The sequence below is a fragment of the Pipistrellus hanaki genome (genome assembly GCF_964339955.1).
Source record: "Pipistrellus hanaki genome assembly, chromosome: 16".
Classification (NCBI taxonomy): Eukaryota; Metazoa; Chordata; class Mammalia; order Chiroptera; family Vespertilionidae; genus Pipistrellus; species Pipistrellus hanaki.
The window spans coordinates 14,142,000-14,169,805 of record NC_140518.1 but is presented as its reverse complement, the minus strand read 5'-3'; the positions used below and the strand labels follow the sequence as shown (position 1 = coordinate 14,169,805).

The 27,806-nt window shown below is 43.3% G+C and overlaps 1 protein-coding gene across 5 annotated transcripts; it reads right to left on the bottom strand.

Moving 5' to 3' along the window:
* Positions 1-349: 349 nt before the first annotated feature.
* On the bottom strand, positions 350-26,122 carry EZH1 (enhancer of zeste 1 polycomb repressive complex 2 subunit; the record flags this gene model as incomplete). 5 transcript variants are annotated; one of them, XM_084861826.1, is made up of 21 exons in its annotated part: positions 26,063-26,122; positions 20,226-20,312; positions 19,253-19,380; positions 19,003-19,131; positions 17,967-18,086; positions 14,257-14,377; positions 12,855-13,031; positions 11,863-11,965; positions 11,225-11,388; positions 10,750-10,841; positions 9,217-9,397; positions 8,351-8,547; positions 6,876-6,967; positions 5,896-5,936; positions 5,290-5,415; positions 4,148-4,326; positions 3,568-3,663; positions 3,066-3,147; positions 2,298-2,378; positions 1,768-1,852; positions 350-1,484 (listed from the first exon to the last, which is right to left on the bottom strand). In XM_084861826.1, the coding sequence occupies exons 3-21, from the start codon at positions 19,367-19,369 to the stop codon at positions 1,424-1,426; spliced, it is 2,244 nt and encodes a 747-aa protein (XP_084717952.1). In that variant the 5' UTR covers positions 19,370-19,380; positions 20,226-20,312; positions 26,063-26,122. The 5 variants fall into 5 exon arrangements, with proteins under 5 accessions (XP_084717952.1, XP_084717954.1, XP_084717955.1 ...); XM_084861828.1 differs by having other exon boundaries at positions 20,226-20,264; positions 26,063-26,118; XM_084861829.1 differs by having other exon boundaries at positions 20,226-20,264; positions 25,928-26,076.
* Between the last annotated feature and the right edge of the window lie 1,684 nt (positions 26,123-27,806).

Below are 27,806 nucleotides of genomic sequence, written 5' to 3'. Positions count from 1 at the left end.
CTCCCGAGGCCAGTCTGTATCTGCCCATGTCCTTTTTACCCAACACAATGCTCCTTATTCCCTGCCAGCTCAGCACACAGCCACAGACTCTTAGAGCTGGCCCTTTCTCATTCAATTCTTCTTTCTCACTAAATTCCATCAGGCGATGAGACAGAACCCCTCTTCTTCCCCCTACCTCAGGAAAGGGAACTGGGCAAGGACCTCGAGACCTTAGCTTAAACTCTACCTCAATCTACAGCTCTTCTGAAAGAAATAAAGTGCTTTGCTCTGCATAAATCCCAGAGAAAATGGCACCATGGACTGGCACAGGTAGTCTTCTCAACACTTCAAATACCCTCTGCCAGCCTGTAGTGCCCACATGATGCCACCCTAAACACGTGCAATTTGGGAGTCCCTCACCCACTTCCAAACTCTTCCAACAGCAGGAGCTACAGACAGGAAAGTCAAACACACCGCCAGTCCCCCACTAGTCCAGGCCTGTACCCGTCTCCATGGAAGAGAGAAATAACAGGGCTCCATGGGCTTGGCCTCTAAGGGGAGTGAAAGGCCTGAAGACAACTATGGATCCAGGGAGCCAGAGGACTCACACCAGCCTGCACCCCCCTCCGCGCTTCTTCAATGGAGTTGCTACACGAGAACTTTGGAGTTGCTACATGAGATCTTTGGATGCACTGGCCCTTGCTCCAGGGCATCTGAAAATCTCCAGAATATTCAGAGGTTTCTCAAAGCCTGTTGGGCCTCAAGCTTAACAGTTTAATTACTATTGTCAGGCTGGTTCTCACTGTCCCTGGAAGGAGGGCATTTAGCTTTCCTTCTCCCAGCACTGAATATCTATACTTAGAGCCCGCTCTCAGGTTGAGCCCTGCCAGGAAGGAAAAGGTAGTAAGGTGACCCACCTCCCCCTGAATTCAGTCTCTGCTGCCTGCCAGCTCACCTTTAACCCAGACCACCCAGGAGCTCCAGGTACCAAACTTCACTTAGCCTGTCTTCTCCAGGTCTTAGGACCACAGAGAAATATGCTGGTAACTCAATTATACAAGGACCTAGTTTGGAAAGTTACAATTACAGGCTAATGCTTGTTAGGAACCGTCCAAGTTGATTCCTGAGGCCCACCGCCTGGGTGACAAGAAATCACACATACATCACCCACCTCCCACCTGAGCTCTCTTCCTCTGAGGCCTGAGATGCAACACTGACTTCGGCAACTCTCTCTCCCGGGAGCCCAAGCCCTAGCTGCCTCTGCCTCCCCTCTCACTGAGACAGTTTTGTCTCTACTGGACTCAGCTGAGGCCACACTACAGAGGAGTGGGTGGGGGTTTCTTGGTGTGAGAAACACAAAGTGCAGGAAACTTGAGCAGCAGTGGTGTGTGCACGAAAGCAAAGACAGTGCTGCTACCAAGCGCTGGCATGGAGCCCGGGAGGGCTAAAGGACATCAGTCTCCCTCTCGATCCCCACGTACTTGAGGGCATCAGCTTGGCTGTACCTGTCCCAGAGCAGGAGGAGGAACCAGATTACTATCAAGGCTTTTGTGATAAAAAAGATAAGAGTCCCTTCCCATTTCACAACTTCCCCTCCCACTTCTTAAAGCAGTTTTCAATGCTCCCCTTCTGAGACAAGGCACCGGAAATCAGAACAAAGACAAAGCCTTGCCCACTGTGAGATCCCCTCCTGCAGCCCTGTCACCCACCTTAACCCCAAATCAATTCCAACAGCCACCCTTCCCACCCTTGGGGCCACCTCTCTAGGGCCATTCCCAGCTGCCTCACCTGTAATCAAAGAAGAGCTCTTCGCCAGCTTGAATTGCCCTCTTGGCAAATATCCCAATCCGATGGTCCCCATTCACCATGACCACTGCAAACAGGACAGACCCAGGGCTAAGTTCCTAGTCAACCCCACATCAAAAATCAGTACTGATTCAGGGCTGATTTTCTCCAAATTCCCAGTGAAAACATAAATGAAGTGGAATTAGAAAGTAGTCAATAGAGTTGCCTCTGTGCTTTTTCTTTCTTTTTCTTTTGCCTCTATGCTTTTAGATCTCTTTCTCTGGGTAGTGATATGGAGAAAGAATTATCTTTAAAAGACTCATGTTTGTGGAAAAAATGTTTATAATGTATTCAGTAAAAAAAAAAAAAAAAGATTATAAAACCGAGAGAATCAAAATGATATCAGACATTAATCATGATTATCTCTGGACAAAGAATAACTCAGCTATAAAAAAAGTTAATCATGGATAGAGATCATAGTAAATGAAGCATACATCCCCAGTCCACCTCCAGGTCAGTCACTGAGAACTCACCTTTGGCGTAACAGTTGGGGTTCACTGAATGGTTTGCAAATCGAATTTTGTTTCCTTTCCGGGTTGCATCCACTACAAAGTCTGTATAAAGTAGACCAAGAAAGACCATGAACTCACCAGGCAACTCCACAGCTTCTTGAGCCTCAATTTAAAATCAGTCAAACAGTAACAGAAACAAGACGATCCAATGGGAATTTTAGCAGGAGCTGGGAAAGCAGGCAGTATAAGAATGCAGCTTCACATGGGAACACCCCCTTTGCCCTCCCCCTATCCCCCGCCACCTTTGCTGGAATTATGGATCTCCTCTTTCCATCTAGGGAGGGAGATTTTTTTTTTTTTTTTAATTTATTTATTTATTTATTTATTTATTTATTTTTAATATATTTTATTGATTTTTTTATTTTTGCCCCCCACCCTCCCTCCCACACATCCCCTCCCTCCCCAGAGTTTTGTGTCCATTGGTTATACTTATATGCATGTATAAAAGTCCTTCGGTTGATCTATTATCTCCCCCAGATCTTCCTTAGGGAGGGAGATTTTTGAGGTGTAAGTGCTCAGTGCTCTGATTTACAAGCACAACCTGGAAATGGAAGTTCTCCCAAAGCAAGTGAACTGGCTCATGGTGTCTCTCTGAGTTCAATCTCACCACCTTGCTCTGAGCATCTGTTGGAAGATTCAGAGCTGATCTGAACCTGGACCAGAACAAGGGACATCTGGTGGGAAGACATGCTCAAGACTACTTTGGGATGAGAAAGAGAGACACCATACCATTGTTGAGGTTGAAGAGGAAGCTGGACATGTATTTGTCATAGACCTTCCCTCGTCGATCAGCCTCGTCCTGAGAGATGAGCTGCAGAGATAGACAAGGAACAAACAGGGGGATGAGGCTGTCTATTCAAGGCATGATACCCTGTCCCTAGACAGGAGTGGGAGGGGCAGTGTCACATACAGGTGCTTACTGAGCATCACGATGAGAATCATAACATACTGAGCTCGGGTTATTTCCTTCCAATCCCTACCCAAGCTGGCCAGTGTTAAGGTTGAAGAGAGCCCCCCACCTGCACCTCCTGTATGGCCTGAACTGCCAGAGTCAAAGAAGAGTGGTTTGTTTCAGGATTGCAAACAGTTCTGTGGGATCCCCCTTGAGTCCACATGAGAATTCAGCTGAGTTATTTAGAGATTAGTTCACAGAAGTCTGGACCACAGAAAATCAAGGTTTCTCATCAGTATTTCCCCAGATAAGAGTATGGGCCAAACCAATAGCACTCACCTCACCACAGTATTCAGAAATGAACTCGTTCTTCTGCACAGATTCCTTAATGAAGGTGCCCCATCCGGCCACATCTGAGGGGGCCAGCAGCAGGTGCTGGGGGAGAGGGAGTCAAACCTCAGACTACAAGGCGTGTGTGTGCTGGGTGTGCATGTGTATGGTGGGCGGAGAGCATGGTGGAAAGAACTAGCAACTGTTCTTTAAGAGGATCTGAAAACAGAAAAAGGCCTCAGCCATTCTGTTCTGGGAGGGAAAACAGAAAAGGGAGTGGTGAAAGGAAACATGCCCCCTCTTCCTCTAGACCTGTGGACCTTCACTGCTGAGTGTCAAGTAAAAATAGACCACACCAGGGACCAGTCCATCCTCTCTGCCCCTTTCTGCCTGGCTGGTTCAGGGGGTCGCTTTTCTCATCCATCACTGGGACAGAACACCTCATTAATTTAGTAAAAGTGTGTCGTTTAGGATGTACCAAGACGTTCATGTGCAAACCCTCTAAGGAGCCAGCAGAAACAGGCTGCTGGAGACTGTTCAGTCGTTCCCACTCCACCACCCGGCGGGCAATCTGGAGAAAAGCCCTCACCTTCTTGAGTCCTCGCTGGATGCTGCAGTTTTTACAGGAAACCACTTTGCAGTCCCAGTGCTCTGAGGCCCCACAGGTGAGACACAGGTCGGGGTCACACTCTCTCACGGCCAGATAGCAAGGACACTGCTTGGTGTTGCACTGGGTCTTACAGCGGCAGCCGGGGAAGCGGTTCTGACCTGGTGGGACAACAGGTGAGGTCAGGAAGAGAAGCAGGCTAGTACTGGGTTTGACTCACGGGACAGCAGAAAAGTGAATGTTATGTGTTCAAGGATATTTGCCAAAATAGGAGAGACGTTCCCTTCTCAATAACCATATGCTCAAAATTTTCCAAAGAATGTGGAGTGCCTCCCAACACTCATGCCTGAGAGGAAAAAAAGCAGGCATGACTATGGAGGTATATTTCCTAGAGATTCCCCAACAATGCTCTCCTTCCTCCTTGGTGGAATTCGGAAGGGAGGGAGCTAGTGCCCCCAGAAAAATCAAATCAGCGTTTTTCACTGGTAAATTCTGATGATCAAAACAAAAACCACTTTGAGAACAGAAGACATCCGTTCTATGCCACCCCACTCCACCCACAGCCCTCCCCTCTGCTGTGGTTAAGACTGATAACTGCTACGGGCTAGGAGATATATCTCTAGCACAACTGCCTGGGCACCAAGTTCTGCAAGCTCTGGAGGCTGCCATCAAACTGCCTTGGTGGGGGAAGGGAGTGGCTAAAAGAGAAGCACTTTAGCCCCTATCCTACCTTCTGCTGACATATAGACCAGCCCGATATTAAAATTCCAGATAGTAAACTAAAGTATACACAGAATTGTAACCTGTACATGTTACAAAACATTCTGGAAAGGGAGGCTGTGTCTGCACTGTAAGGAAAAAGATGCCCATGTTTCTTACTTCTGCCCTGGAAGGTAAAGTTGGGAAAGCATCTGTATAATTGTTGCTTTTAGAATCATACGCATAAGGTTTTTTTTTTTTTAATTACTTTTCCATATCTTAAGTCTCTTGTAGAATGCTTAAAACACAGCAAAGAGAATATCAAAAGGCCCATCAGCAGCAAAAGGTGCAGGAGGGGAGGGGAACCTGGGAAGCATGGGACCGGCTGTGTTGGCAGACTATAGGAGAAAAGGAAGAGCTCTTACAGTCTGGGTTGCACTGGCAGAACTTCTCACAGAAATTCTGAGTCATGATGCAGGGGCAGGTGCTGTCGCAGGGGCGGTCTGGGTGGTCGCAGGGCTGGTAGTTGTACACTTGGGTGGAAGAGTTGTCTAGAAGAGAAAAGAGTAGACCAGGGCACTGCTGCGCTCATGCTCCCTAGCGGCCTTCCCTCTCTAGTGCCCGGAGTGTGACTCAAAGGTTTGATCTACCGTAACCTTGGATCCACATCTAGCACCTGATGATGGCAGTCCTAGGTGATGGTTGTTCATAAGCTATAATGGGGTGGTTTGTGTTGCGGCAAAAGTGTAGAAATAGTCCAGAACTATAGTGCAGCTATTCTGAACATTAAATGAAGTCTAGGATCTGGCACATGGCAAACCATGAAAGCCAGAGACCACAAGGCCCGTAACTCTACCTCCTAAGAGGTCTCCACAGCTGCAGCCAGAAGCTGAGCTGTTCTCAGCTGCTGCAGAAGAACTGTAACCTGCGGAAGCGGTGTAGGGTCAACAAGTGCAGCTGCACGGGGGGAGAGGATGTTCACAGTTCAGACCTCAAGCTGAACTGCGGAAGGCGGCCCTGCTGGAACCTACCTTTCTTCAGCTGAATTTTCCTGCAGTGTGCAGCCCACAACCTGAAAAAAGACAGGATGGGTCTGGGTCATGGTCCTGGGGAATCTGTAGATTCAGGTGAAGGACATTGTGACCTACTCTGAGGAGCTGCAGTTTGGGGACTGGGGAGTGTCCTCCCAAATCGCTTCCCCGGAGGCTCCCGCTCTAGTCCAGGGAGGCTACAGTCCACCCCAAATCCAGCTGGCCTATGCCTCAACACTTAAGCATGAACAACCTACCCTTAACAGACAAACATACATAAAATAAGAGACAGACCCAAAACAAAGCCCAGCCCGCTATGTCTATTGTAATCTATTGTCCCTCCTCTCCCCAGCCTTTGGGGAGGTGGAAAGGTGGGGGAGTTTCAGGGTGGGGAGTGGAGAAGGCTTTTTCAGGAATATGCTCTAAGTGAAGGAACTGAGAGGGAGCAGCCACAGGGCCTCCCTTCTATACCTAGAATCTGTCAGTTTCTTTCTTCAGTAGGTGATAGGCATTAGGGAACCAAGCCAGGCAGAATGTCAATTTAAAAACACAACAACGAAAAACAAGGAAAAAGAAAAACACAACAAAAAACTTCCAACTCCAAGCAAAGGCTAGCTAGCAAACAGAGTTATTATGCAACTTAGAAAAATAATACAAGTGCCAAAAACAGAACAACCCTAGCCAGGGTTGAGAAGTGAGTACAGTGATTAACTAATCAGCAACAAGGAAAAAGGCCTCAATGTGAGGCCAGTTCATGTTCTGTTGGCCAGGAGCTTAAACAGAAAACCAAAGTTAGCTCATGATCAGGAGAAAGGCTGGGCCAAGGAACAGACCCACCGGGAGCATGAGAAGGCTGGCCCTCGGTTACGCAATGCCGAACGGATGGGCCGTGGCTACAGAGAGAGGCAAATGGGAAGTCCAAGGGGAGGTCACGGCACAGGGAACAGCCTGCCACAGAAAGTGCTTTGTCCAGCTCTTGCCTGTGCTTTCGTTTCTTCTTCTGAGAAGGGTTCATGAGCTCATCTGTTGGCAGCTTCAGGATAAGTGATTCTTTGACTGCAAACTGAAAGACCTGGAAGAGAAATCCAACAGAACCTGTCACTCCTTCTTGAGCGAGGCGGTCATATAAGTGGCCCAGCCAGGCGCCGGGCTTAGGAGGGTTCTCATAGCTCCCAGGCAGCTGACTGAGCATTTCTTCAGTCACAGGGAGACAGAGTGGCAGTGACTCTGAAGTTAATTCTTATTTATCCTGCCTTGAGAAAGGAGAAATAGCAGTTACAGCTTTCCTGGTTAGTAGCTTTTATCTACTGCTCTGCCTACCAAACCCTGAGTGTGGGCAGACTTTTAGCAACAGTCTCTCTCTCTTCTTGGGAAGGGCAACTTTGTGTACCGTGAGTAACTGAGTAAGCCCTGACCTACACCAGCACTAGCTCCCTCTGTTGGTGTAACGGCATCAGAGCCTTGAACTCATTTCAGTAGGACAGCATTTCAGGAAAGCTGGTTCCCATTCATTGTGCTTATTTCCTTGACAGCATTCATTTTTAGTCTCCCCCCCCCCCTTTTTTTTTATATTATAAATCTTTTTGAGATTCTGTGAAAAGTATAGATACTCTACTCAGGAAAATATGCATAAAAATTGTTTAGGCCTACTTTGTTAGATCTTTATGCTAACATGTGCCTCGGGGAAATAGGCTTGAGCTCCACAATGAAAGCAAAGGGCCCGTCCATGCATGGTTCTATTGCTTGTTCTGGGTAAAGGAAGCATGAAGAAGAGGGCACAGAGTCTCCTCTAGAATTAGGAGCCGTGAGCAGGGCACAAGCTCTGCTGTTTCTTTCTTGTTGGACGGGTTGGCTTTAACAACCATCTCCCTAGCCCGTTTCTACAGCATGCTCTCACCGCAGTCTTGTCCTGCCTTCAGAGTATGAGTGGCTACTCTTCAACCGTGACTCTAGTGGCGGTATGAGTGAGAAGGGCGAGGTCCAGGCCTAGCTTTTGGGGTGATAATTAGAAAAACTTGTGATAGGATATTTGTAGAATAAAGCAATGAGGAGACTGATGGCGGGAACAGCACTGCAGCTGAGGAGAAGGAGCACACTAGATAAGAACATCCCCAGAAAGACCCGGGAGTCTAGGAAATAGATACATATTTAAAAGAAAATGTTGGAATCAAAAAAAGAAGCTAAGTGTGCTGAAATATCCAGAAGAGTTAGATCGTAGCTAAAGACATGAATAAGAATTCAGCAAGGAGGGGAGCAGACCCCAACCACTGCCAGGCCTGGCCTCTGCAGGAGGTTCCCTGTGTGGAGACCCACTTCATGGCCCAGAAGCACAGACTCACGAGGGACTGAGCCTGAGACAGCTTCTCTCCAGACAGGCAGCTTACAGGATGGCAAAGGGCTGACAGCAGTGAGGAAAGCAGGGCCTGAGCTTGTTCCTGCCGCTTTCAGACAGTACCTGCTTGCACGTCTTGGTCCCCAGAAGCCTCGCTATCGAACAGAAGTTGTTGAAATAGGTGCCATGAAAGACTCGGAAAAGAGATTCTTCAGCTCCAGTCCATTCCACAGGCTCCGAGGGTGCTTCCACTACACAGAGCTGAGGTGGGGCTGGACTCGCCTTCTGTTTTGTGGGGGTCTGGCAGCGAGAATTAGCCTCTAAGAGAGGAAAAAATAAAGAGAAACAGAAGAAGGCGGAATGCAGTTGTCATCAGTAGCTGGCTGTGAACTCAGAAGTACTTTATTTAAAAGGCAGCCTAGTTAGGAATAAAAATATCCCGTCTCCACTGTTTATAGATAAACCTGTGGACAGAATTAACAATTTTATAAAACACTAGAGGCCCGGTGCACAAAATTCATGCACGGAGGGGTAGGGGATGTCCCTTAGCCCGGCCTACACACTCCTTGGGGGATGTCTGACTGCCAGTTTAAGCCAGATCCCACAGGGATCCTGCAAAATTGGGCCTAAACCAGCAGTTGGACATCCCTCTTGTAATCGGGGATCACTGGCTCCTAACTGCTCACCTGCCTCTCTGCCTGATTACCCCTAACCCCTCTGCCTGCCTGATGACCCTAACTGTTCACCTGCCTGCCCAATCACCCTAACCACCTTTGCCTGCCTGCCTGATCACTCCTAACCGTCTCTGCCTCGGACCCTGCTGCAGCGTCTTTGTCCAGAAGGACCTCCAGAATGATGTCCGGAAGGTCTTTCAGCTGTCCAGTCTAATTAGCATGTCATGCTTTTATTATTACTATAATAAATAGTAATATTAAGTGTTTACCAGAATTCTTGTGTGGTAAGAAGAGATCGTTTTCTGTTCACTGTACCTGAAGAACTGGAGGCCCAGTCATTGCCTGTGTCCCTGTCACTGTCCCCTTCTTTAGTCTCAGCCATAGCAGAGGCTGAAGTGTTGGAGCAGGAAGCACTGACCATGTGGTGCCTTCGCCGGCGCCGACCAGAGCACTTGGAACGGGGGTTGTGGAGCATGGCGTATTCCTTTGCTCCTTCCTGCAATGGACATAGGAAACTGGAGTAGGCGCAGAATCACTGTATTTATCCCATCATCACAAACCATCTTCTTCAGTATCTGTGCTTACGTGCAATGATCCTGTCCTTTGCACCATACAAATGTGATCATCTAACAGCCATTTAGCAAACATTCTAAAAACTTAGAAACATATAGTACCTCTTCACAAAAGAGCTAACCTATAAAGCAATCTTAAAAATATATAATCTATGCATTTTCAACTTTCCAGTGAGCTGTATCTAAAATTCATTTGCATATTATCTGTTTGGAACTTGAGAACACATGGTCCTATAGTGGTAATGAGGTTGAGAGAGGGGAAGGGACTTGCTTGAGAGTATATAGCTAATTGTTCCAGAGTGGGTACAAGGATTAGGACTCTTCTGTCTCAGTAATAAAATATGTAATCCCTGAATTTGTGCAATATTACTACTTAATTTTGGAACTTCCCCCCAAACTAGTATATTAAATTTGGAGGAATACTGTTTTGTTACTTTATAGCTATGTTTGTTTTGTTTTTTTTAAAAAAAGACCAAATAACTATCATTCAGCTTGATTATCTATCTTCTTACCAGACTTGGTTCCCAAAGATTTCTAGCTGTTTATAAAAACTAAAACTACATGTAAATGATAAGCATTTGCCATTAATAAGGATATTCAAAATAATATACTGTAGGCACTAAAGGAAATCCCAAAAGAAAAGTTTTGAAATGAATTGAATCTGATACTATGTGCCTATGCTATGATACAACATACACAGAATTACTTATATTCTTCCTCAAAATGTTTAACATAGCTCTGGCCAGCTAGTTCAGTTGGTTAGAGCATCGTCCTAATACACCAAGAGAAAGAAAAGCGTCGATGTGAGAGACACATCAACTGGTGCCTCCCACACATGCCCAGGGGATCAAGCCTGCAACTGAGGAATGTGCCCTTGACCATATCAAACCAAGGACCCTTCAATCTGTAAGCCGATGCTCTATCTACTGAACCAAACTGGCAAGGGCTTTATTTATTTTTAATCATTTTAGAGAGGAAGAAAGAGGGAGAGATAGAAACATCAATGATGAGAATCATTGATTGGCTGCCTCCTGCATGCCCCCTACTGGGGATCTAGTCCGCAACCCAGGCATATGTCTTGACCAGGAATCAAACTGTGACCTCCTGGGTCATAGGTCAATGCTCAACAACTGAGCCACACTGACTGGGAAGTCATGTTTCATTTGCACTTTATAACCCCCAAGTGCTATGTACTGTGTTGCCAGGGACAGAAAGCCCAAGGACCATTTCCGGCTCAATTTTCCACAGTTAACAATAGAACAGCTTAAGAACGTACCAGCAAAAGGAAGCAGTCTGTGCCACAGGGTTCTGGTTCAATCTTGATTTCTTTGTTCTTGCGTTTATATACATTAGGGGTAGCATGAAAAGCTGGAAAACACAACACTGTCCTGTTTCCAACGATTCATCCACTTGACAGGATGGGGAGGAACAAAACTGAATTAGGGAGCTAGTGTAGGAGAATCTGGAGATAAACAGTCACCATCAAAGTGCACAAAATCCAATCATTTCTGATATCAACATGATCCTTTCAAAGCTAGGCGGTAGTCAGAAACAATTATGTTGCTGGTTTTTCTGTCCCGACCATGCAAAGCATGTTGCACTATAACTGAACAAGTGAAAATTGATTGGTTCTTTGTAAAACCATCATCAGATCAGAAGCCGGGAATTCTATATGATAGACTAAAATAAAGAGAAGGAAATGGTGGCTGGGAATAGAAAACAGGAGAGCATTTCAGAGTAGCCCCACTCACGGTGAAGGAAGCAGTCGTATTTAAAGCAGCGCCGGCAAAAAAGTGTGTGGAAGGAGTGCAGAGATTGCTCCCGCTGCACAGACTTGGCATTGGGGCCATCGATGTTGGGTGTGCACTGAGGGGGAAGTGCATTGGGGTCTGACATCTCTGTTAGCTCTCGGTACCTATTTAAGAAAAGAGAGATGAGAGTTCCTTCCAAGGGAATGTCTTAACCGAGAAAATACAGATTGAGTACTGAGGATCATCCAGGTACAGCTGGCTAAGAGAGGATGGGAGTTGTTGAGTCTTGTTGATGGATTGGTGTATAACTGAGTTAGTACAACATTGTAATTATGCTGGGATGGGCATATGCCTGAAGGGGAGGGAAATATTTAATAAGCATGGTGCTAGGGTAACTCTCCAGAAAAATGGCAGAAGTACAAAAAGTTCTCTGCCCAGACTTACTCAAAAGCCAGCAAACAATGACCCTTAATATGGAAATGGGTATTTAGGGTAAGCAAGTAAGCAAGAAATAATGAGAAGTGCAGTAAATCCTTATGCACTTACCATAAGCAAGGCTTTTTATTAACCAGATACAGGCTTAAATGAAAATTTTGCCTGATTACTCTACATGGCCTGAGTGGGGCAGCCTCCCCTACCTCTCCTTCATGTCATCTGGGACACCATTCTCAGGGAACATTGAGGCGATTGCACTGAAGATCATGTCATTTGGAAACTGTTTCTTGGAACTCTTTTTGTTGCCTGAATCAGAAAAGACAAAAAGCTCCTGAGTGCTATCTATAATCAGAGTATACAAACAAAGCCGTTTGGTCATTTTTTCTTTTGTCACAGCATTTTAAAAAATATATATATATTATTGATTTTTTACAGAGAGGGATAGAGTTAGAAATATCGATCAGCTGCCTCTTGCACACCACCTACTGGGGATGTGTCCGCAACCAAGGTACATGCTCTTGACCGGAATCGAACCCGGGACCTTTCAGTCCGCAGGCCGACGCTCTATCCACTGAGCCAAACCGGTTTCCGCTGTCACAGCATTTTGATTAGAGCTGCTTTTTTGTTGTTGATAATCCTCACCCGAGGATATTTTTCCATTGATTTTTAGGGAAAGTGGAAGAGAGGAGGGAAAGACAGAGAAAAACATAGATGTTGTTCTAGTTATTTATGCATTCATTGGTTGATTCTTACATGTGCTCTGACCGGAGATTGAACCTGCAACCTTGCATATCAGGATGATGCTCTAACCCAGCGTTTTTCAACCGCTGTTCCGCGGCACACTAGTGTGCCGCGAGATGTTGCCTGGTGTGCCGTAGGTGCAGACAAGACAAGAATTTTATAATTTTTCACTATTTTGTTTACTTAATATTTCATAATAAAGTAATTATAAAATACTTTCTTTGTGTTTATTTGATTCCTATTCAAGAGAATTACTTTATATATAGTCAATATAGGCACAGAGTTAAATTTTTTAACATTTTCTAATGGTGGTGTGCCTCGTGATTTTTTTCATGAAACAAGTGTGCCTTTGCCCAAAAAAGGTTGAAAAACACTGCTCTAACCAACTGAGCTTCTCGGCCAGGGCCACTCCCTGTTACTTGAAAAAGTTATATGAGGAAGAAGTGCTATTTACCTTCTATAGCATGTCGTTTCCTCTTTCTTGTTACTGGCAGATCTTCTTTGCAGTCATCTTGCTTTCCGTCTGAGGTGTCATTGTGCCCTTCCTCCTCTTCATCTGAGTACTGATTCAGGGCATCTACCAACTCCAGGAAAACAGCATCACTAATCAGGACAGATCCAGGAATCATCTCTGAAAGATAAGATTTAAATGGATGAACAGTGGTTGTTTCATATTTCATTAGTCCTCCTGGAAAGTTTTGTTGTATTCACTCCTGAGGCCCAGGTGGATAACATGTGGACATTTTTATATGGACACCAGGGGATTACAATAATTTGATTGGCTCTTACAACTCAATAGTTCAGCCCACCAGAGGAAAATCCACTTATAAATTTTATTCTTACTGGAGTACTTCACTTCGGCAGTCACAAAAATCTCACATAAATGTGCAAACAATACAAATGTGAGAGAAAAAGAATGATAAAATAAAGATATACTTGGTTTTTCTGCTAACTAGTCAGTAGTGACTATCCTAAAAAGATAGCATTTTTTTCCTCCTAAAATCATACTATAAGGGGTTTTACTACATCGTAGGAGAAAGTCTTTGGACACTAGAGGGCGTAGTGGATAAATGCATTCAACAGCAACATAACACCAAAAATTGTCAAAAGAGCAAATCCATGGGGAGTCTCTCCCTATCTTTCCAGTTCTTGCACCCTAACGGCCTTTTCAAAAACTACTACTAAAACTACAACTAAATCCAAATTACTTTCTTTTAGGAACGTCAGGATATTATAACCAATTTCTGAGAGATACAGGGGATATCTTGATCAAAGCCATAGGACAGAGAGGTTATGCTCATTGCCATTCTCAGAGAAAGGAAAATGAAGAGAAATGTCTTAGGATGGATTTACGAAAAACTTCTAAAATCAAACTTATTTGTACACTGAACTTTCTCTCACGTCACTGATTACTATATGATCCTTTTATGTCCAAACTCCTTTTACAATTTAACTGGAAATCCTTTATTATAAAATTTCTACTCTCAGCCAGGTGATTACACTAAAATATTTTTTAAAAATATATATATTTTATTGATTTTTTTACAGAGAGGAAGGGAGAAGAAAAGAGAGTTAGAAACATTGATGAGAGAGAAACAACAATCAGCTGCCTCCTGCACACCTCCTACTTAGGGATGTGCTCACAACCAAGGTACATGCCCTTGACTGGAATCGAACCTGGATCTTTCAGTCCGCAGGCTGACTCTATCCACTGAGCCAAACCGGTTAGGGCTGCACTGAAATATTCTTTGGTGTGTACACCAGGAGGCAGGAGATAAGAGGAAGATAACAGACCAAAGAAGATGCACCATACTGACATACTAACAGTTTTCTCACGAACAGCCCAGCACCATTACCTTCTTCGCCATGTACTTTCCCATCGTAGTTATTGATCAGCTCTTCAATGAAAGTCTCATCTTCTTCTTTCACCTCATCTCCCATGTAGGGAATATTGCACAAAACTGTCTCATCTTCTACCTGAAATCAAACCAGATGTGATTTCTTCCATGAATCTACTATGCACCTCCTCTTTTCTATTTAATGAAATACTTGCTGAGCATTTTTGCTACCTGAATCTCCTGAAAATGACTTTGGTCACAGAGGCCTGAGTTTAAAAACCTTGTTATTTTGTTTTGTCAATAAAACCTCAAATGAAGAGGGCAATGCTACTTTATTTTATTTTTATTTTATTTTTTTGGGGGGGGGAGTAAGTTTAACTACGGGAGGATATTAACTACCAAACATTTTGCATGATACTAATAAAGATATTTCCACTAACACCTGAAATTTGGTAGTACGTTTGTTTTTCAGAGTGATTCCATCATCACTTTTTTTTTTTTTAAATATATTTTATTGATTTTGTAAAGAGAGTAAGGGAGAGAGATAGAGAGTTAGAAACATCAATGAGAGAGAGTCATTGATCAGCTGGGGATATGCCCGCAACCAAGGTACATGCCCTTGACCGGAATCGAACCCGGGACCTTTCAGTCCCCAAGCCGACGCTCTATGCATTGAGCTAAACCGGTTTCGGCCTATCATCACTTTTTTATTCACTAAACATTATTGTGAAATAAGTATGAATATCACCTAAACAACAGTTTAAAAAGTCTTCAATTCTGAGGGAGAATCCAAGATGGCTGCTCGGGTAGGCAACTAGCCGCAGCCGCACACAACAATTTTAATAAAATACAACTAAAATATAAAATGGACATTACCCAGAACTACAGGAAAGTCGACTGACTGGAAATCCTACAAGAAGCAAGGAGAAAACCAGAAGGAAGCACGGAGGAGCTGTAAAAGCCTAAGGTACGCAGACACGCGGTGCACGCGAAGAGGACGGAGCCGGAGAGGAGGGAGGCCGAGTGCCTGGCGGGCGTTCCCTAGCGGAAAGGAGATAAAACTCCGACTGTGCTGGGCCCCTGACTGCTCTGAACCCCAGTTCTGGGCCAGACCCCGGGGACTCAGGCTCAGCCATAGGGAGCTGGGCTGTAAGTCGGAACCCCGGGGTAGCGGAGAAAGGAGGTCCCGGAGGCGCGCACACTGCCCCCAGAGAAGGGACGGTCGGCTGTGCCGCGGGATTGCCCTGACGGGAAGGAGACTGGGGCTCCAGACTGCTCTGAACGCCACCTCCAACTCCACTTCCAACTGAACTGAACCCCAATACCGGGCTCATTGTGGGAGAGCATAGACTGTTTGGCAGCAGGCGAAAATCGAGGGCACCTTTCTCTCAGAGGCGCCGGCAGCGAGCACTGAAGGACCCGCATAGGGCGGGGCTGACGGAAGCCAAAGCTGCAGGCTCCACCCTGAAACCCCGTCCCATCTGTAACTGCGAAATGCGACAACAAAATAGATCACAAACGAAAGAAATGGAGGACAAAAAGCGTCCGGATATAGAGTTCAAATCTACGCTTATAAGGTTTTTCAAGAATTTCCTAGAAAAAATGGATAAGGCCTATGAGGATATGAAAAGAGATCAACTAGAATTAATAAGGAGTCAACAAGAAATGATAAGGGATCAACAAGAAATAAAGAATACATTGTCTGAAATAAAAAATATTCTACAGAGTCCTAAAAACAGAAGGGAAGATCGCAAGAATCAAGTCAAAGATTTGGAACATAAAGAGCCAGAAGACACTCCTCCACAGAAGCTAGAAGGCAAGAGAATCCAGAAAATTGAAGATAATGTAAGAAACCTCTGGGACAACTTCAAGCGAACCAACATCAGAATTATGGGGGTTCCAGAAGATGAGAGAGAGCAAGATATCGAAAACATACTGAAAGAAATAGTGACAGAAAACTTCCCCCACATGGTGAAAGAATTTGACTTACAAGTCCAGGAAGCGCACAGAACTCCAAACAAAAGGAATCCAAAGAGGACCACACCGAGACACATCATTATTAAAATTCCAAGAGCAAAAGATAAAGAGAGAATACTAAAAGAAGCAAGAGCAAAGAAGGTAGTAACTTATAAAGGAGCACCTATACGATTGTCAGCTGACTTCTCAACAGAAACCATGCAGGCCAGAAGGGAATGGCAAGAAATATTCAAGGTGATGAATAGCAAGAACCTACAGCCAAAAATAAGCTACCCAGCAAAGCTATCACTCAGAATCGAAGGCCAGATAAAGAGCTTCACTAATAAAAAAAAGCTAAAGGAGTTCATCACCACCAAACCAGAATTATATGAATTGCTGAAGGGGGTTCTTTCAGAAGAGAAAGTAAACAAAGATAAAAATTATGAACAACAAATACGTAATTATCAACAAGTGAATCTAAAAACCAAGGAAATTAAAAAAATCTGATGAACAATATTAACTGTTGAATATAATAGAATCAGAGGTATGGAAGGGGAGTGAACTGACGATTCTTGGGGAAAAGGGGAGAAGGGGGCGTGGGAAGAGACTGAACATAAACTGTGCACCTATGGATGAGGACAATGGGGAGAGGGGAAAGGGCAGAGGGTGGGGTGGGAACCTGGTGGAGGAGAGCAATGGTGGGGGGGGGGGGAAGGAACATTTGTAATAATATGAAAAATAAAAACTTATTAAAAAAAAAAAAAAAAAAAGTCTTCAATTCTAATTCTTCTTGTACATAGAGATTAAATGAGATGGAAGGCTTCCAAAAATATAATCTGCAATATAACTAAAATATTTAGAACAGAAACTGGGTAACCATAAATTTTTGGGTATTTTATTATATACTCTAAGACTAACCACTCTGCGTAGGAGGCAAGAATTCTACCACTGAACCACCAATGCCCTTAAGACTAACCACTCTGATAATCATAATAACAAATATAATAATTCATGTCACGTGCACTCAGTGGGAACCTAAAGTCAATTGCAGTGCATGAACTACAATATTTTCTGGTAATAAGCGATACTAATGGCTTTTTTCTTTTTTTGATTCAACAGAGAGCACAGTCACTCTTAAAATCCTCAAGTATCAGAGTAAAATTACTCTGAAATTTGATTCTGAGGATTCCCTTCTGTAAACCCATATTTTATTCTGCTGAACTGTTAACTGTCACCAGGCAGATGATAAGCTATGGCAGTATTTAGAGACTGCTTATCAGTACCACAAATAAGCCTAGTAGGAGTCAGCATAAAGGCCAGATGAAAGGATTGTGGGTCCCTGTGCATCTCATCTATCTCAGTGGCTTTCATAGCATCTTGACTTTAGAGGATTTAGAAAGGATTGAGCCATCAGCAGGGAGTTGTCAACCTGCTTGAGCCTCAAGTGTCTGACTTAGACTGCATTTAATTGCACATGTTATAAAATTGGACAAGGTAGTAAGGGAAAACTGGAGTTTTGCCCAGTCTCACTCATTCAAAAAAAAGAGCCATCATCAGTGCAGAGGTATAGTTCAGAGCACACAATACCTACCAAGTTAGAGCAACTTGCAATATACTTTTTAGAGTAAATAAATTACTCTAAAAGCATTCTGCCCTGCATATTCAATCTTTGTTACATGTACTCAGACAATATTTACCTTAAGAGGAGTGCCAGCATATTAACTTAAGAAAATCATAGTTTAAACAATTACCACATTGCTTTCAATACATACCATAAAGTTCTGCTGGAGAGGGGACCAGGAATACATAATGGGAACCAATGCAACTGTGTTCAGAGACCGCATTAACATATGTTGGCTTGCAAATCCCGGGAAAATGCTGTCAATGGTACACTGAAATATAAACAATGATATGGAGAGGGAAAGGCAAGCACACAACTCGAGAGAATTGGGGTTTCCTTCCAGAATGATCCCAGTATCCTTCCAGTTCTTTCAAACAGAGAAGCTGAGGGTTTTGTAACAGCTTCTAAAAGGAACCGCTATAAACCTGTGGAAAGTAGGAACTATCTCTTATTCACCTCTGTATCCTCTACCCAATCCAGCACATACTCAATGATGTTTATTTTAAATCCCACTTGATGTTTATTTCAACCTAAAACTTGATGTTTATTTCAACCTAAAACTGTTGGTCTCCTTGGGCTGTACATAAGAGCAAAGGACCTCTGAAAGTCCTAAGAGATGAGGAGGAAGATGAGGAAGTTTTCCTGAAGATCTAAACTTTAAGGCAGCAGACCACAACTTAGCTGCACAGGTAATGGGGACAGTACAAGGGGAAGCAAAAGAAAGTATAGTCATATTTTGCTTTGGAAAATAAAGTTATTCTCTATATACTCCCTGACTTTTATATCTTAAAATTATTATCTCTTTAGGAAACTATTATGTGTAAATTTACAATAAGGGATATCCCTTTGATCAATATATTTCTGTCCATTATCCAAGGCATTCTTTTTTCCAATATCAAAACGAGGAAAGTGCCAAACAAGGCACAAAAAATGGTTGATTTGAAGCTTGAACACACAACCCAGGAAAGTAGACAGCAAATGTCTTGTTTTTTATCTATGAAAAACTCAGGATTATGCTCATTAACAGAGGAGAACAATAGGCAAAAAAGTTCTTTAAGCTACAAATTTACCATTCCGGTTATTCAAAGTTCATTATAACAACTGTATCCATTATCTTTGCTGATTTTCTAATCACAAATACAAGTCCAAGGAAGAAAGGAAGGCTGAGCGTAGATACCCAGAAGTACCTTTTTGAGAAAAGGATGCCCACTCAGAGGCTTCATCAACTGAACAGGTTGAACACGTAGCTTCTTCCATTCTTCATTGAGGATCTGGGTTTTTTCTTGAACCTTTGCAAAATTTGCTACATACAAAGCCTAGCAAAGGCAAAAAAGAAAGTAGTTAGGATTTCAAGAGAAAAGCTGAAAAAATTCCACCTCTCCACAATGGATCAATATGTGAAAATACAGAACCTTTCGCTTGGAAATTACTTTTTACCTTTGCACCCATATTTGCCTGAAGCCGTTTAAGTTGTCGAAGTCTCATGTATTCAGACTTAACCTTTCTTTTCCAATAAGTGATACATTTGGAAGTTGGGGCATTTGGTATATCCATTTTGCTGTAATCTAAGAGAGACGGAGATGAGAAATAGCATTTTACAGCCTGGAAATGAAGCATTCCTCAGACTCAACCACTGTCAGTTATACTTTCATTCCTACTATATTTATTATATTTTTAAAAACATATACTTAAAGAACCCAAATCCATGAGTTCAACAGGAAGTTTCAATTAAAAGATTTCATGTCTGCAATTCCTGATCTTATTACCACCCTAACCCCCAACTGAGTGGACACAGATGAAGATGTTCTGCAGGCCAAGGGGAAGGCGGGGGATATGTTTAGCAGCCGCCTCCTCCCATACCTCAAGAAGCTGTCTCAGCCCTAGCCGGTTTGGCTCACTGGATAGAGCTTCAGCCTGCAGACTGAAGGGTCCCAGGTTTGATTCTGGTCAAGGGCATGTACTTTGGTTGCAGGCACATCCCCAGTAAAGGGTGTGCAGGAGGCAGCTGATCGATGCTTCTCTCTCATCGATGTTTCTAACTCTCTATCCCTCTCTCTTCCTCTCTGTAAAAAATTAAAAAAATATATTTTTTTAAAAGAAAAAAAGTTGTCTCAGATATTTAGAAACTTGGATTACCTGGAAATTTTGAAGCCTACTTATTACCATGATTACGAGAAATGTTCAGCAAGAATTAAATTAATATCAAAGAGGTGCATGGAAACATCCACACTATAAAACTGTACCTGCCAAATTATCTAAATCTACCACACCCTTAGCAATAAAGGTGGACATGACAATAGCATAATTACATCTCAAAGTCAACAAGAAATTTTAAAATATATAACAGTGTAAATAACTTTGTGTGTTTGAATAAAATTCAGTTTTAAAGAAGTACTTATACTCTACCTACCTCAGAATGCAAGCGGAAGTGTCCAATATAATGTGCCTTCTGTTCTTCAGAGGAACGGTAAGGCATAAAGGCAAAACAAATATTCAGCTTTTTAAGAGAATAGAACAGTATTTAAGTCAGTGGAGCATATTTAGAACCTGATACTTTCAGCAGGATGCTCTTCCATAACTATGAAGAGTTTGAGTTCTCTGCTACCATTATTTCTGTACGCAAATCAGGTCTGAATAACACTTGATGCCATTGGGAGGGTCCTTTAAACTCTATCCTTCCAGTCATGTGTACAAATATATTCTCAAAATTACCAAATTTGCTATTTTGCTTTTCTGAACCAGTTTCTAGGCTTAGCTTGCAGGCCGCCCATAGAGTATTTTAGAAAAAGAACAAATTTTGTGTGCATGTGAAAGTTCAATAAAGTTTACAGGAATATGTTTTTACTCTATAGTAAAAACTATTTAGGTTTCCTAGAGAACTAGTTTAATTCATTTCACCTAAAATTTTAAGTTTCTGAATATATTACAAGGAGCTATGAAGAGCGAAAATCTGAAACAGAAACTAAAAGTTTCAGACCTTTTTTTTTTAGTTTCTTTTGGAGTTTTATATCACATTTTCTTTTGGAGTTCAATATCATATTTTTCCTAATGGATCATTTTGAAATTACCTGCTTTTCCCCCATAAGAATTGATAGCACAGACAAGAAAACAGCAAATTTTAACCCACTGTCACACATGCGCCACAATCAGATCATGATCATGTCATCTCATGCACATAGACTGGTATAATGCTATTAGAAACTTAGAGGATAAGTAAAGGAAGGAAGGAATAGCAAAACACAGACAGATTCACTGTTTCACAACCAAGTGATTCAAGCTTGTAAAAACAGAATTCCCTGTGAGTTAATCATTCTCTCTCTGGAAGAAGAGAATGACACAACATAATCTAGGAATTTGAATCCAAGAGTGCTAAGATGATGGGATATAAAAAGTTAAGCTGACCTGAATTTCTTTCCTACAAATTGCCTCACCTCTCTCTTCCTCCTACATCTCTTAAATAGTTCTCATTCCTCTACGGAATGGGGTCAAAAGAGGGCCTCTTTTTGACTGATAAAACTAAACATCACACTCACTTGTAATATTAAGTAGTTGTTCATATACTGTCTGCCGAACAATGAATAGTCTACTCCAGGAAATGAAAAAATGGTCCAATATAAGACAAAAGTGACTCCCTGAGAAACATTAGGTTATTCTTATTGAGATGCAAATGACCCAAACATTGTGGATCACAATTTGGTGAATCATCATAACCTCCTTTAAAAATGGGTTTTAATTGCAATCTCTTTCCCATTCTTTTTGGAACTCATTTCCCTTTTTGAAATAGTGAGCTTAGGGAAGTTTGCTGTATCCATTTGAAACTGGAGATCAAGTAATGGAAAAGAATATAATCCACAGTTTCCAGTGTGTATGTGTGTGTGTAGATTTCTTAGAGGAGATGGCCACAAGAGTTTTTTTTTTTTTTAAGGTGAGATTGGCCCCCCACTGGGGATGTGCCCCCAACCAAGTTACATGCCCTTGGCTGAATCGAACCCAGGACCCTTGGGTTTGCAGGCCGATGCTCTATCCACTGAGCCAAACCGGCCAGGGCCAATCTCACCTTTTAAAAAAAAAACTCTTGAGTGACTTCAAAATGAATAATAGTAGAATGATCAATATTGGTTCAATCACTATAAAAAATGTTGCATGTATACCACAGTAAGATGTTAATAATACAAGAAACGGGATGTGGGTTATATGGGAATTCACTGTAATATCTTTATAATTTTTTTGTAAATCTAAAACTGTTTTAAGAAAATAAGGTTTGTCTTTTTAAAAATTGATAACTGGAAATGTTAACTACCTATTTACAAGTCAGATATCTTCAGGAAAAGAAAGCTATAAAAACTTGGAAATCTTTCCCCAGAAAATTGCTCTCAATTTGCTTCAAAGGCCAAACCTAGAATGTAGTTTGTCATTAGTTGAAAACGGGAAAACATTATTGAAATATTTGGAGATAAAACATTTAAGGAACAATATCCTTAAACTCAGAGAGACTGAAATCAGAATATAAAAGTTCCAAACTATGAAATTCTTTCATCCACATAAAGGTGTTTGTTTGTTTACAGAAGCTTAGGGTCAAGTTCAACGTCTTTACTACTTTCTCTTTTAGAATAAATAATTTTTATTAATGCCTGGGTAAACTGCACTGTAGATGTTAAATTTTCCATCTCATCCTCTTCTTTTCAGTTTATGGTGGTGTTGAAACATAAACAATAGGGGTGAATCTACCTCTGCCAACAGCTCTGGTAAAGCATAATGAGTTATTCTGGTGATGACCAATTTCATCAACATTCCTGTTAGAATCAACTCTGTGGCTAGGTATATAATGATCGATCCTTCAACTAAGATCTATTAAACACATCTTTAATTTATACTCTCACACTCCTCCAAGATATTTATATTTGTTATTAGTTTGAGGTTCTGGGCACCATACACATAGAAAAAAACCCTCACAATCAGAAAGCTGTGAAATTTTCCCCCTGAATCCTTATTTAATATAAAATTATACCACTAATACTTTTTAGTATTGTTTAATTAAGAAAATAAGGTCATCTGCAGTAGAGACAATGGAAATAAAATTCAAAGCAGCATTAATTTTTATGAGACTCAACAAATATACAATAATCTATATATTCTATATATACAAAAGCCTAATATGCAAATTGTTCCCATGGGAGTTCAACAGGGCGACTCATCACTCGCTATGATGTGTGCTGACCACCAGGAGGCGGCAGGAACTAAGAAAGGCAATGATCAGCAGCCAGCAGCCAAGGAAGGGAGGCCCTAGCCAGAAGCCAGGGAAAGGAGGCCCTGACTGGCCCTGATCTCCGGCCTAGAGACCCTACCAGTGCATAAATTTCATGCACTGGGCCTCTAGAGATTTATAATAGTTAAAGCAATCTCCTAACAGAATCAGTTCCATCTTGGCTGATTCTGTACTACACTAGCACAAAGTTTAATACTTAGTGATTAATACTTAATTCTGCTCATTATCACTCAATTAAACAAGACCGTTTTAATTATTCCATTTTGAAACAAAGTATTAGGGTAAGTGTGTCAGAGAACACAACACACCAGAAGCACTTAACTCCAATTATCCGTTAAGTAATTCTTGACTTTTGGGTTTAGAGCACTGAAGTCCTGACAGTTTGATGGATTGCAAAGGTATAAAAGAGCCCAAAACACAATCTGAACAAATTTAAAAAGGAAAAAACAACTGGGACTTTCTTGAATGGAGGTATTCCCTAAGAGCAGCTTTTCTTTTTTAAATTCTCCCCTCAACCCTAATCTAACTGGTATAATTCTCTTCACCTTTCTCCACATACGTTTTTTTCTCTTTAAACTACGCTATGTAGAAATGTAATGTGTATTTGTTTTGTTTTTGCCTTGTTAATCTTCACCAGAGGACATTTTTTTCTATTGCTCTTTAGAGTGTGGGAGGAATGGAGGAAATGGAGAGAGGGAGAATTAGGGAGGGAGAGAGGGGAATGTGAGAGACACATTGATTGAGCAGGAATAGAACCCGGACTTTCTAATCACTGAGTACATTAGCCAGGGCTGTAATGTGTTTTTAGTGTTGATGCCTCCAACACATTTTTGGCAGTTGCTAGTTAACAAAGTAGAAAATTTTAAAACAGTCCAAGACAGGAAAAACACATACTACTTAGATAAATTGTTACATGTTTCATATAAAGCCTGAACAGGAACAAAAACAGTTACCCACAGGAAAAGGAAGCCAGATTTCAGATATCAAAAGTTAAATAGAAAAAAATGATATATTAAATACTTTTTAAAAGGCATGCTAATTCAAAGGCAAGTAAGGTGAGAGACACCAGTCCAACTACATTTCTCCCCCATTCCCTTCTCACAAAAGTGACTGAGAGTAAATTTCATGTTTTAATCCTAGGCTCCTTATTCTAGTACTGTTTCAAAGAGAAATCAAATAATACCATAATGAAGAAGTAATTTCAACCTCAGCCGGTTTTAAAGCTGTGTTTTAGCATAAGGTCCATGACTGGCCTATAACCAAGGTCGGCAAACTGTGGCTCACAAGCCACATGCAGCTCTTTGGCCCCTTGAGTGTGGCTCTTCCACAAAATACCACAGCCTGGGGGAGTCTATTTTGAAGAAGTGGTGTTAGAAGAAGTTTAAGTTTAAAAATTTGGGCTCTCAAAAGAAATTTCAATCGTTGTCCTGTTGATGTTTGGCTCTGTTGACTAAGGAATTTGCCGACCACTGGCCTACAACTACTCAGCCAGTTAGTAGCAGAATCAGGGCCCAGATCTCCAACTGCCAGCCCCAGAGATGTGCGCACTCTTTATGCATTCCACAAATATGTACTGAGCACCTACTGTGTGCCTGGCACTGTTTGGGGTGCTTAGTGAATAAGCCAGACAAACATCCCTGTCCCGGGAGAGTATACACTGTGACGCCGCACACACGCAATATAAACCTTGGTAATAATGTTATTATTACAACTTTATAGATAGTCCTTTCCTTTATTGTAACTGTGTTTACAAAAAGCTACTTATCTCTGAACACACTTTCTTTTATGTAACTAAGTAATCTGTTTCAATGACACAACATCCTAGCCCTGGGGACTCCCAAGACTTAAACAGCCAGGCTCTTACAGAACGTCTTACAGCACCTTCTCGGGCTGGAAACTTCATGCAATGCTGGTTTCCTAAATTTAGAGGCACCGGGTGGGGGATTTTTCTCTTCAAAGACGCGGGGGAACAGACCACGCTCACAAGGCGGTCCTCCTACGCCCGCAGGAGCTCCTCCGCCGCGGCTCCTTTTCCTCCTCCTCTCGCGCTAGGCTCCACACCTAAGCTACTCCCTTTACGAGCTTACATTTCACCTATCAAAGCCCGAACGTTCTCAATATCCCACCGGCGTCGCTAACATCCTTCCCTATCCCTCCCCTCCCTCCGGACCCCGAAACAATGTCTCGGTAGTAGTCACTTCTTTTACCAAAATAAGTTTGTCCCACATTTGCTAACGGGCATGTCCCAAATACAACACCTTCCTTTTTTAATTTTTTATTTTTGCTTCAAGGAACTTTCCCTTCTACCGTTTGATCCCGGGGAGAATTCCGGGGTGGGCAGGGATGGTCGGGAAACCAAATTTGGAGAGAAGCTGCCTCTCACTCGGGGCTGGGACTGGGGAGGCGAGCAGGGCCCAGCCCCAAAACCTAAGGAGGCTTCTGCACCGGCTGCACCCCGAGAGGGAGCGCCCCCTTATATTTTACACCTTAGGACCTCGCTCACCTCACCCCGGCCCCGGCCCTGTTTTCCACTGCAACCCCTCCCTCCAACACCTCCCGAGCCGCGGCGGGGTGTGTGGCCCTCCCCGGGCACAGCCCCAGGTCGCGGGGAGGGGTCCCCGCAGGTGCCACCGCCCACTCACGCCCTCCCTGCGCCCGGGCCCCCGCCCACCTGGCCCACCCCGCCCTCCAACGGGATTCCCGTCCCGTCCCGGGCCCGCCCCCGCCGCTCCTCCTCCCGGACACACCGCCCTCCCGGCCCCAAGACGTGGTCCTCGCCGGGGGCTCGCTGGCCCGTCACCCCCTCTCCTTCAGCCCCCAGAATCGGGGGGTGTCCGCCCCGTTACCCCGGCAGACAGGCGCTGTGCCCTCCGCTTCCTCTCAGTTCCCTGAGCCCTCCGCCTTTTCCTCTCCGAGGTACCGGGTGGCGAGGTGCCGAGGCCCGGCCCCACCGCCCGGCCCGGGCTTGTTTACTCACTCACCCTCCATCCCGAGCCGCAGGCGCCGTCCGCCAGCACGCCTGCGCGCCGCGGCCCCGCCCCCGCCCCCGCGCCGCGGCCCCGCCCCCGCGCCGCGGCCCCGCCCCGCGCCCCTCCGGCGCCTGCGCACTGCGCCGCCCTCCCTGCGGGTCCGTTACCTGGGCTTCCTTACTGGGCACCGACACCTGTACCCTGGAGTGGCGGTGGTACAACCCCAGTCCGATGGTTTACGAAGTGACACTATCAGGGGACAGTTTAAAAAAAAAAAAATATATATATATATATATATATATATATATATATATTATTGATTTTTTTTACAGAGAGGAATAGAGAGTTAGAAACCTTGATGAGAGAGAATCATCCATCAGCTGCCTCTTGCACACCCCCTACTGGGGGGATGTGTTCGCAACCAAGGTACATGCCCTTGACCGGAATCGAACCTAGGACCTCACAGTCCGCAGGCTGACGCTCTATCCACTGAGCCAAACTGATTAGGGCTAATGTTTATTTTTTAAAATAATCTTCATGACAATTCTATGAAGTAGGTAGGGAGGATTTCAGTTTTCTGCATGAGACTATTCTGGCTAAAGGAGTTAAAAGACTCGCCTTACATGGGTGAAAAATTACTCTATTAGGTCTTAAACTCAGGTCTCAGGATTCCCAATTTAGTGGGATTTTTTGTTTTTGTTTTACTTTTATCAGAAACTTTGCTGTTTTTCTCTTGCTTCTATGTAATTAACTACCAAATAAAGACAAAATTCCTTCATACTTGGTCATTTGCAGTGATATTCCTTTCCATTCCCAATTCCTTCTGGATCAGTGATTCTCAAACTTGACTCACATTGAAACAAATAAGTGGGGAACTTTAATAACTGGTGCCTACCTCTGAGGTATGGTCTGGGCTTCACAAGTTCTCAAAACATCCCAGGGATTCCACTGTGTGACTAAGTTTGAGAACCATTACACTACATAAAAAATGTTTAGCCCTGGCAGGGTTAGCCCTAGCCTGATAGAGCATCGGCCTACAGACTGAAGGGTCCTGGGTTCGATTACAACTCCAGTCAAGGGCACATGCTCAGGTTTCAGGCTCAATCCCTATGGGGGGGAGGGGCGGGAGGGAAGAGAAGGGGAAGGGAAGGGAGGGTGCAGAAGGCAGCGGATCAATGATTGTCTCTCATCACTGATGTTTCTATCTCTCTTTCCCTCTCCCTCTCCCTTCCTCTCTAAAATCAATAAAAAAATATATATTTTTTAAAATTACTTAGCCTTAGTAAGTTTTGCGCAGTGGATAGAGCCAGCCCGAAGACTGAAAGGTCCAGGGTTCGATTCTGATCAAGGGCACATACCTCAGTTGCAGGCTCAACCCCCGGCCCTGGTTGGGATGCATGTGCAATGTTTCTCTCTCACAACCATATTTCTTTCTCTGTCTCTCCCTCTCCCTTCCACCTCTCTAAGAACCAATGGGAAAACATCCTCAGATGAGGATTAAACACTTTATTTGTTAAAAAAAGAAAGAAAGGAAGGAAGAAAGTGGGATATCTAAGCAGAGATGTTCAGAAAATCTGATTGTCAGGACTGATATTGGAGAGGAATTTGGGAGCCATCAACATATGGATGGTAACTAACATCATGGGAGTAGACACATTGCTTTAAGAGAGTATTACAAGGAAATACAAAGAAATTTTGCAATAACAAAGAAAATATGGTTACAGAAATATTTTGAGGTTGGAAACAAAGGAAGGTG